Source organism: Pecten maximus, unplaced genomic scaffold (genome assembly GCF_902652985.1).
Source record: "Pecten maximus unplaced genomic scaffold, xPecMax1.1, whole genome shotgun sequence".
Taxonomy (NCBI): Eukaryota; Metazoa; Mollusca; class Bivalvia; order Pectinida; family Pectinidae; genus Pecten; species Pecten maximus.
Window position 1 is genome coordinate 80,784 of NW_022982795.1, and position 12,083 is coordinate 92,866.

A 12,083-nucleotide genomic window follows, 5' to 3' on the forward strand; every position below is an offset into this window, starting at 1 on the left:
TGCTTAAATAAAGCCACAGTCTTAATAATTCTTACAGATGAAATCGCGCACTGGCTTAATGCAGTTGCAACGTACTCACAGAGCAAATCTAGTGAAAAGGAGAGTGTTCCACCAATTATCTTGATTGGTTCTCATATGGACAAAATAAAAACAGTGAGTATGCTTCATGATGATGTTTTTGAAAACACAACATTTCACCAGATATACATTGGAACTTCATCAACTCGAACTCAGAAAATTTGAATACCAAGCCTAACTCGAAGTACTTTGTCAGTCCCGGCCGAATTGTCTCTTTATCCTAATAAAAAAAAATTGAATTCGAAAAAACCCGAAAAAATTTGTATAGACTGCAATGGGAAAATTTGGTCCAAACAATAAAAATCCTTCTTGAAATGATGAAATAACTGCGATGGGCCTCGTCAGCTAGCAAATTGGAGTAGTCCCATCTAGGATGTTTATGCAAACAAAATATCAATCATACCCTCAATTACATTGTACCTTGTGGTTTTCACGGAAGTTTGATCTTTTATGGTATCTATACACGATATATAACAAGATTGACTGGTAAGCTGAGTACAGTGCTGACTTACGTAATGTAACAAAGGCTGCCATTTTGAATACGAAAACAATTCTGCTGTCGTTGTGATGGTCACAACTTTTATATCAATGAAATAAACTTGTGGAATGGATAGATTTTACAGTGCAGACGAAAAATTTGAGTTGTTTTCACACTGACAGATCGTAATTTTTATGGCCAGTTGGTCAGTGACTGCCATACAAGATGAAGGCATTAGTGTCAACCTGGCCGTATTACAGCTACTGTAAATAAACAAGTTGAACGTTATTAGTTTCTGGCAAAGCTCTGGATTTATAAGGTGATTAATTTAGAAGTATGAAATAACTAACTACTGAGATATCATTTCAAGTTTTGTTTGATGTTAATTGAGATATTATACATCGTTTTGGACCTGAGTACGACAACTTGCTCAAATGATATCTTATGTACAGCAGATGTTTGACTCACGATCTACTTAGATAAATCCAAGTAATTGCTTATAAATACACAATATTAAAGGAATTAAAAATCCAAATAACTATTTATTTCTTTATTTGTTAACTAATTACTTACTAAATGCTATATATACATTTAAGCATTGGTAAATCATAATCCTGCTGTTGAAGGAAACGATCATTAATCTCAGATCACATTAATGCATCTAACTGGCAAAAGCATATACTTGTGTATACATTAATTGTAGTGCGCAGTGGATTTTTTCACTTCTCAAATTTTGAAAAAAATGTGTACTATACACGAATATTTACGTTACATCAGGTAATTTCCCAAAGGGGTTGCCAATAATAATACACACTACTAACAGTCAAACAACATATCTACCTGCTCGTTCAAGCGGAACCAATTAAGTTGACACATCAGTAGTCGACTGTTGTTTGTACAAATATAAAAATGAAACAGTCACTGCTGCCTGTTAAATCTTTAAATGACTGAAACAATAGCGTAATTAATTCTGAGGTGTTCAGAGTATGTCTGTATAAACGTTCACCGTTGTCTATATAAACTCAGATAACACACCAACTCAGTAACAGTAACATTTTATACACACATGTGCAACTCAACTTCCTGCGCTAATGGAAACGGTGTCGTTAGCGGTAAAACAAATAGGCCTATCAAACAGTATATTATGTGTCCAATATAACGTAATGGTTCTGTTACGTTTTAAATGTAATCTGTGTTAAATTTAAACGGTTATTTGATGCTACGTTCATAAATTGTTATTTGGTTGAATTCCGTTTCATTGTTTTTCCGTTTGCGAACATGACATGTACATGATATTGTCATTGACTTGACTAAGCAAAAGAAACTTTATCGTGACTGTATATTGACAAAACTACAGGAAACCGTTATAATGATAGTATAATGTTGACCAAAATTTGCACCAACAATGACAACTCATTAAATTCGAATATTAGGATAATTCAAAGGGTCAAACATGCTAAAATCTTTTACCAGCTTCTTCTCAATAACAACGAGGCCAAGGGAGTTGATATTAGGTCTGTAGCATGCTAGAGTGAAAGGCTACCTAGTTTGTACAAATGAATTACCTTGACTACATTCAAGGTAACAGGGGTCCAATGCGCTAAAATCTTTAAATTACTTCTAATTTCACTATGAACCCTAGAGACATAGTATTAGGCCTCTAGCATGCTTGGATGACATACTTATAACTTTGTGGAAATGAATGAACTTGACCTACGTACTGGTCAAAAAGGCTAAAGTATTTAAACAATGATGTATCCAAGAGATTCTGAAACTTAATATTAAGCCAATACTATAGTAAACCTAGCATACTCTGATATTTGAATAAAGCGGTTATTAGCTTTTAGTTAATATCTGCAGAACTGACCTAGATCAGATGAGCATTTCGGCCCATTGAACATCTGGTATTTAAAGCAAACTTGCAAACTTCAAGGAAAGCCAGATGACCGTTAAGGCCATTGAGCCTCTTCTTAGGTCAACAGAGCCGAAGGCTACTGGTGACCAATTGCAATAGCCTTTTGTCATGTATCATATGTTAACTTTTCCAATTTAGTAATCGGGCCATTTCAATAATAACTATAGAGTTATGACCCTTTATAGTGTTATTGCCTTTGGACATTGTGACATGTTTAATTAAGTAGTCTTAATGGACCTATTATAATGGCATTTTTTTCCGTCATCTGTCGTCGTCCATTGTCCGTTGTCCATCTGATATTGGGTTTAAATAGCATGTTTGGTTGAAAAGCTATCAAGATTGTTCAAATGAATGACCCTGACCTTCATTCAAGGTCACAGGTGTCAAATATGTTAAAATCTTTTAACGTCTATTTCTCATTAACCAAGACTCCTGGAGACCCAATGATAGACCTACAGCATGCTTGGATGAAGGGCTGCATTGATCATTATCCCCCGCGAAACGCGTTTGCGGGGGATATTAAATTGGGCTCCGTCTGTCCGTCCGTGTATCCGACCGAGATTCTTTTCCGGGCTATAACTCCATAACCGTTCAACGCAGCTCCTTGAAAATTTCTGTATATATCAGACTAGTGCCCTAGTTGTGCCGTTTGCTATTGCGGACCTTCCATTTTCGGTATTTTTTCCGTCACCATGGAAACTTAATCAAAAATACCAAATAACTGTTTCCTTTTGTTTCCGGGCTATAACTCCAAAACTGTTCAAAGCAGCTTCTTGAAACTTTCTGAATATATCAGACTAGTTGTGCCTTTTGCTATTGCCGACCTTCCATTTTCGGTATTTTTGCTGTCACCATGGAAACTTAATCGAAAATACCAAATTACTGTTTCCTTAATAAGAGCTTGATATATACATGTATTTGGGTTTTCATACCAACTGTGGGGCGCGGGGCATAGGTGTCAACCATCCCAGATTACACGGGAAGTGCCCGGAAAATTATCAAAATTTCAACTAAATCCCAACTTAACCATGAGTTCGGGAGACCTGATATAGGGCCTATAGCATGCTGGTACAATATGCTATCAAGATTTTCAAATGAATGACCTTGACCTTCATTCAAGGTAACATGGCTCTAATGTGCTTAAATCTTTATACAACCTCTTCTCATAAACCAAGAGTCCTAGAGACCTGATATTTGGCCTATAGCATGTTGGAGCAACAGACTATGAAAATTGTTCAAATGAATGAGACTGATCTTGACCTTCATTTACAGCCTCAAGACTCAAATATGCTTAACTCTTTTAAACGTCTTCTGGAGGACCAACATACCTACAATACTGTAGAAACCTGTGATATTTGACCTGTAGCATGCTAGGGTGAACACTTAAATTTAAAATCAAAGGTTACAGGAAATAAATCTACGAAATATTTTAAAAATTCAGGTGACCGTTAAGGCCAATTGGCTTTTTGTTATGAACCTTGGTATGTAACTTAAAACAGATTTCAATGAAGCTTCACACAAATATAGAGGGCCATGGGTAGATGTGCATGCAGTAAACTTGTGGCAAGCTTATTTTTATCTTTGCAAGCTATATGCAAGCTAGTAAGAAGCTTGCGCCGTCCGCCGTACGTAAACTTTTGAACATAAAATGGTGGAACGCACGTTCTCTGGTCTAAAGATCAGCTGGCATGGTTTACAAGTTTACATGAGTATTCAAGTGATGTTTAAGCTTAATATATGATAATGAATAGATATCTTCATCTGGAATATTTTTATGACTGAATATTTTACCGTTTCCACAACCTTGGGTATTCTGCTATAAGGTATAGTCTGTTTCATTAAACTTCAGAATAACTAATCTTAATAAGGGTGCCCCCACTGTCAATTACCCGCGCCCTTATTAGGTCAAATACGGTATTTCAAACTTCTCAAATTCCACCAGTGGGATTCACCTCTAATTTGCCAGGAAGGATTCTGTGATGTTCCTGGCCAAGTGTTTATTTATTTGTTTATTTAACGGGTCGGTCAGAAATCCAAGATGGCTGCAATCTTGAAAATTACATTTTAAACTTCTTCAACTTTTGGGACAGTGGATCACTTGGACATTGGGTCAATTGGACAGTGGTTCATTTGGACAGTAGGTAACGTGGACAGTGGCTCACATGGACAGTAGGTCACAAGGGCAATGGGACACTTGGACAGTAGGTCACTGGGACAGTGGGTCACTCGGATAGTAGGTCATTGGGACAGTGGATCACTGGAACAGTCGGTAACTGGGACAGTAGGTCACTTGGATAGTAAGTCACTTGGACATTAGGTCACTTTGACAGGGGGTCACTGGGACAGTAGGTCACTGGGACAGTGGTTCACTTGGGCAATAGGTCACTGGTACAGTGGGTCACTAGGACAGTTGGTCACTGGGGTAGTAGGTCATAAGGACAGTAGGTCACTAGGGCAGTAGTTCACTTTGACAGTTGGTCACTTGGACAATTGGTCACTGGGAAAGTGGGTCACTTGGACAGTAGGTCACTAGGACAGTATGTCACCTGGACAGTAGGTCACTTGGACAGTAGGTCACTCGGACAATGAGTCACTTGGACAGTTGGGTCTCATGGACTGTAGGTCACTTTGACAGTATGTCACTTGGACAATGAGTCACTTGGAAATAGGGTCACTTGGACAGTGGGTCACTTGGACAGTAGGTCACTAGAGCAGCAGGTCACTTTGATAGCAGGTCACTGGAACAGTGGGTCACTTGGACAGTAGATCAATTGGACAGTAGGACAATTGGACAGTAGGTCACTGGGACAGTAGGTCACTGGGACAGTGGGTCACTGGGACAGTGGGTCACTGGGACAGTAGGTCATTTGGGCAGTGTGTCACTTGGAAATAGGGTCACTTGGATACTGGGTCACTTGGACAGTAGGACACTTGGACAGTGGGTCACTGGGACAGTAGGCCATTTGGGCAGTGTGTCACTTGGAAATAGGGTCACTTGGACAGCAGGTAACAAGAACAGTAGGTCAATTTGATAGCAGGTCACTTGGAAAGTATGTCACTGGGACAGTAGATCAATTGGACAGTAGGTCACAGGGACAGTAGGTCATTTGGGCAGTGGGTCACTTGGACAGTAGGTCACTGGGACAGTGGGTCACTTGGACAGTGGGTCACTTGGACAGTGGGTCACTGGGACGGTAGGTCACTTGGACAGTAAGTCATTTGGGCAGTGTGTCACTTGGAAATAGGGTCACTTGGACAGTAGGTCACTTGGACAGTGGGTCACTGGGACAGTAGGTCATTTGGGCAGTGTGTCACTTGGAAATAAGGTCACTTGAACAGTGGGTCACTTTGACAGTATGTCAATTGGACAATGAGTCACTTGGAAATAGGGTCACTTGGACAGTGGGTCACTTGGACAGTAGTTCACTAGAGCAGTATGTCACTTTGATAGCAGGTCACTGGAACAGTCGGTCACTTGGACAGTACATCAATTGGACAGTAGGTCAATTGGACAGTAGGTCACTGGGACAGTAGGTCACTTGGACAGTGGGTCACTGGGACAATAGGTCACTGGGACTGGGTCACTGGGACAGTAGGTCATTTGGGCAGTGTGTCACTTGGAAATAGGGTCACTGGGACAGTAGGTCACTTGGACAGTGGGTCACTGGGACAGTAGGTCACTTGGACAGTGGGTCACTTGGACAGTAGGTCACTTGGACAATGAGTCACTTGGACAGTTGGGTCTCTTGGACTGTAGGTCACTTTGACAGTATGTCACTTGGACAATGAGTCACTTGGAAATAGGGTCACTTGGACAGTGGGTCACTTGGACAGTAGGTCACTAGAGCAGTAGGTCACTGGGACAGTAGGTCACTGGGACAGTAGGTCACTGGGACAGTGGGTCACTTGGACAGTGGGTCACTGGGACAGTAGGTCAATGGGGAAGTAAGTCATTTGGGCAGTGTGTCACTTGGAAATAGGGTCACTTGGATACTGGGTCACTTGGACAGTAGGCCACTTGGACAGTGGGTCACTGGGACAGTAGGTCATTTGGGCAGTGTGTCACTTGGAAATAAGGTCACTTGAACAGTGGGTCACTTTGACAGTATGTCAATTGGACAATGAGTCACTTGGAAATAGGGTCACTTGGACAGTGGGTCACTTGGACAGTAGTTCACTAGAGCAGTATGTCACTTTGATAGCAGGTCACTGGAACAGTCGGTCACTTGGACAGTAGATCAATTGGACAGTAGGTCAATTGGACAGTAGGTCACTGGGACAGTAGGTCACTTGGACAGTGGGTCACTGGGACAATAGGTCACTGGGACTGGGTCACTGGGACAGTAGGTCATTTGGGCAGTGTGTCACTTGGAAATAGGGTCACTGGGACAGTGGGTCACTTGGACAGTGGGTCACTGGGACAGTAGGTCACTTGGACAGTGGGTCACTTGGACAGTAGGTCACTTGGACAATGAGTCACTTGGACAGTTGGGTCTCTTGGACTGTAGGTCACTTTGACAGTATGTCACTTGGACAATGAGTCACTTGGAAATAGGGTCACTTGGACAGTGGGTCACTTGGACAGTAGGTCACTAGAGCAGTAGGTCACTGGGACAGTAGGTCACTGGGACAGTAGGTCACTGGGACAGTGGGTCACTTGGACAGTGGGTCACTGGGACAGTAGGTCAATGGGACAGTAAGTCATTTGGGCAGTGTGTCACTTGGAAATAGGGTCACTTGGATACTGGGTCACTTGGACAGTAGGCCACTTGGACAGTGGGTCACTGGGACAGTAGGTCATTTGGGCAGTGTGTCACTTGGAAATAGGGTCACTTGGACAGCAGGTAACAAGAACAGTAGGTCAATTCGATAGCAGGTCACTTCGATAGCAGGTCACTTGGAAAGTATGTCACTGGGACAGTAGATCAATTGGACAGTAGGTCACTGGGACAGTATGTCACTTGGACAGTAGGTCACTGGGACAATAGGTCACTGGGACAATAGGTCACTGGGACAGTGGGTCAGTTGGACAGTGGGTCACTTGGACAGTGGGTCACTGGGACAGTAGGTCACTGGGACAGTGGGTCACTGGGACAGTGGGTCACTGGGACAGTGGGTCACTGGGACAGTAGGTCACTTGGACAGTAGGTCACTTGGACAGTGGGTCACTGGGACAGTAGGTCATTTGGGCAGTGTGTCACTTGGAAATGAGGTCACTTGAACAGTGGGTCACTTGGACAGCAGATCACTAGAACAGTAGGTCACTTTGATAGCAGGTCACTTGGAAAGTGGGTCACTGGGACCGTAGATCAATTAGACAGTAGGTCACAGGTACAGTATGTCATTTGGGCAGTAGGTCACTGGGACAGTAGGTCACTGGGACAATAGGTCACTGGGACAGTAGGTCACTGATAGCAGGTCACTTAGACAGTGGGTCACTGGGACAGTGAGTCAGTTGGACAGTGGGTCACTTGGACAGTAGGTCACTTGGACAGTGGGTCACTGGGACAGTAGGTCACTTGGACAGTGGATCACTTGGACAGTAGGTCACTTGGACAGGTCACTTGGACAGTAGGTCACTTGGACAGTAGGTAACGGGGACAGTGGGTCAGTTGTTTTCCATAGATGCTTTAATGTTATGACATTTTTACTTTCAGGACGAATCTGAGATTTGTGACAAAATCTCAGACAAACTAGAGGCAAAACTGGGTGTTAAAGATATATGGGACTGTCATGTACGTGAGTTCTTCTTCCTTGCGGATATGAACAAGAGTGGCAAGAATGAAGAAATATACCTCAAAATATGGTGCAAGATAGAGAAATGTGTCCATTTGCAGTCATGTTGGCATGAACAAATTCTTGGATCCTGGCTTGCTCTTGAAAAAAAAATTATGCTGAAAAAAGAAGAAGGAATTAAATTCCTGAACATACAACAGATACTGAGATTGAATGAAGAGCTTTTGGTACCACTTGATGAGAGGAAACTTGTCCCATTTCTTCTGTATGTATCAACATATTTTCATGTTAGATTATTTTATTATAATCATTATCTGTTATCATGATTGTTTCTCATTTGGACGAATCATTAAATCTATTTGAATTAACTTAAAGATAATCATATTATATTGCAATAATTAAAAGTAATGACGTTCATATTAGATTGTTATAAAAGTAAGGATATTCATATTAAATTACAATAAAAGTATGTTCTTAGTTAGTTACGAATCTGTGATAAGGAGTAAAAATGATAAAGACCTAGCTTATTTGTACAATGACATTTTGAAAGAACTCATCCCTAAGTTTATAAGCCTGTAACTTCAATTTTTGTTTTCACAATTAATTCAATACAGGGATACATCTTGATAATCGTTTTAATTGTAAACACTTTAATTCGAGATATCTGTTAGTTTTCAATTAAGATAAAAAAAAAATAACAATAAATGTATTCAATGCTGTTATTTTTAGGTGCAGGCATGGTAGCGTGTCAGTTTAATTGCTCTCTGTTCTATTCATCAAATCAAAATTGTATTATTTTTTTTCCATTCCAGATATTTGCATAATGCTGCAAGTGTTTTTTGCTTTGATATTATTGGGAAAACAGACTCGGAATTGTTAACAGACAACGAAAAGAAACAAATGAAAGTAATATTAGATATCAACTGGATTATCAAAGCCTTTGGAGCTATCATCACAGATACCAAATTTGTATCTCTGGAAGGCAACAAACAGAGGCAAATATGGAGGAAGTTTAGAAAGTCAGCAGAAATAAACAATGAAGTACTTGATCTACGCTGGAGCAATATTACAGAAGAGGATCGCCAGGTATTGTTATCTGTAATGGAATGTCTAGGACTGATAACAAAACCAATGGATGTTCAAGACAGCCAACAACATGCAACGAAGTCTGACATATATATTGTCCCCTGTTTATTGAAAGAGGCCTCACCAGATATTGTACAAGAAATATTGGGAAAGGATAATGTGCATTGCACTAAAACATTATGTCTGATATTCGAAAATCCCTTTGTTCTACAAGCTATCTGGGACAAAACCATTGCAATATGCATGCATGTATTTGGAGAATGTACCTACCACGAGATGAGTCGGAAAGGTGAATTCAGCTGCAAACTGCCACAGAGAGGGTTTATCTGCCGAAATGTTAACAGCATTTGGAACTTTGTCCTTCATTGTAAAGGGCAGATGCTCAAACTCACGATGTTTAATGATCACAATCACAATGTGAAGGCAGGTGTTGGGAAAGACCTGAGGGTTAAAATTAAAGGTATAATCGAACATGTTCTTTTGATGACCAGCCAAGGACATCAAAAGTACAGCGACTACCTCCATTGTGACTTTTGGGTTTCTGATGATGAGGGTAAAGAAAGGAAGCCAAATGCAGAGACTTTTGAAAAGGATGAGGACAGCTTTCAGAGTTTTGATGGGGAAAACAATCCTCACGACCTGACAAAATGTCATTGGCTGGCATGGTTTGGTGAGAATGATAAGGTAAATCAGACATAGTATTATAAAGGTGTGTCTCTTAAATAAATGCATATCATGTAAAGTATCATTATTACTCAGACAGTTTTTATCTAGTGGAAATCATTGTCTTCTGTAACAAATTTAAGTAAATTTATATGGGTAGTCTGTAGCTAACTTTTGGGGGAGGGTTTCAATATCTTGGACCTAAAGGTAAATATAGATTATTCATTCATATGGATGAAGAGATTTGGTTTTCAGATTAGTTTGGGAACATATCTGTATGAAGGAGACTTTAAAATTGACCCCGCGGAGGGATGGATTCCGGCATAAAGGTGGTATTGAGTAATAGTTAGTCGACAAAAAACTGTTGGCTAACAGAGGGTAACAGTTTGTTGCCATTCATGTGCCAATAACACACACAGAAAAAATTACGGTTTAAATATGTTAGGGAAAATACATTTTGAATTCCGACCTTTTAATGTTAACTCAAACATGGCTGGAATGATCAGTATAGGATGGTAGTTTGATGGTATGCAAATATTGGCCCCATATGACTCAAAGGGCCTTACGGGCGGTGAAATATTGACTTGATTTTCAAAAGTCTTCTAATTCTCAATATATGACATCAAATATTCTTCATAGATGCAAGAGTCTTAAAATAAGCTTTGTGTAAATTGTGGATTTCATTATACTTTAGCTCGCGTTAGCCTTGAGGAGGGGATGAAATTTACTAAAGTTTATGTGGGAAAATGATATGTTGGTGCATTACGTTGATTTTTAATTGGAAATAAGTCAGGTTTGAATGGAATCACAGTCCTGAGCTGACAGTTGATACTTTGGAAAGTTTGAGTCAGCCGTTGCCTAAGGCCCAGGCTAAAGGGCAGGATCAATGAAAGCTGAATTGTACATCATTTCAACTATCTTCTTCTCCAGACCCATGCTATTGTAAACAGATATTTGTTGTTGCTTAAAGGGTCTAAATATATTTTAACAGAATTCTGAATGTCATCAACCACAAAAGTGGTAGGTCAGTTTATGAAAATGGTGTTTCCGGTATATTGTAAAATTACAATTCTAAGATCCATGCATATATTGAATATTATTTATAGATGAAAGGGCTTGAATGTTGTTAATAAGATATTCATGAAAAGATGCTACATAAATTTACCCTGAGGGTTAATGGGCGGGCTGTATGTAAGAAGATATGGTAATATGTCATTGTTTCGACCAGGAGTTGCTAGAAGTCATACATATGTATGTTAGATGTTGAATATGGAATTTTAATTCCTTTAAGTCATTTGAAAATTAAATAAGATTTAGACCAACTGCCCAAAGGGCAAATGAGCTTATGCGTCCGTCATCCATCGTTAACTTTCCCCTTAAAACAACTTCTTCTCAATAACCAAGAGGCACTGGGACTTAATTTGGGCATGTAGCATACTGGGTGAAAGTTTACTAAGTCTGTTCAAATGAATGACGACCTTCATTAAAGGTCACAGAGGTCAAATAGGCTAAAATATTGTAACAATTTCTGCTCAATAATCAAGAGGCCCAGGGAGGTGATATTCAGTCTGTGACATGCTGGGAAGAAGAGCTACCAAGTTTGTTCAAATGAATGACCTGGACCTACATTCAAGGTCACAAGGGTCAGATTACTGTAATATTTAAACAAATTCTTCTTAATAACCAATGTAACTGTGGTCAGAGCGGCACAGCCATACCCAGTATTGATAACACAATAAAGCATTCTATACAGTATATACATATTTATTTACAGTATTTATAAGGCTATTATATATACAACAAGAGGCCAAGGGCCTCGTAGCTCTCTGGACGTTGATACAGTAACGTGCCAATTTAAGTCTTTTTTTTTTTTTTAATTTTGCTATATATTCTTTGTATTTTTAACTTTTTCAATGAATTTTCCTGACTTTGTGTATTGATCGTTTTAAATGAAATTTTGTATTCTTATAGAGAATTGTTTCCTGTTTCATCTCATAATATTTTCACTGTTTTCCGATATATATGACTAGAGAAATCATATTTTTTTTTACAATACCTAATTTTTTGAACGCCATTTTATATTTGACGCTATAGGAAGCTAGTTCATTAAAATTGGTACGTCAATAC

The 12,083-nt window shown here is 39.6% G+C and overlaps 1 protein-coding gene across 1 annotated transcript in view; it reads left to right on the plus strand.

Annotated features, from left to right (window-relative positions):
• LOC117320962 overlaps positions 1-9,977 on the plus strand; it is a gene marked incomplete at its 3' end in the record, with an annotated part of 28,178 nt that extends 18,201 nt beyond the window's left edge. Inside the window, 3 exon segments of the mRNA XM_033875450.1 lie at positions 38-153; positions 8,129-8,472; positions 9,020-9,977. Coding sequence (XP_033731341.1) covers positions 38-153; positions 8,129-8,472; positions 9,020-9,977 — 1,418 coding nt within the window.
• Positions 9,978-12,083: the final 2,106 nt, after the last annotated feature.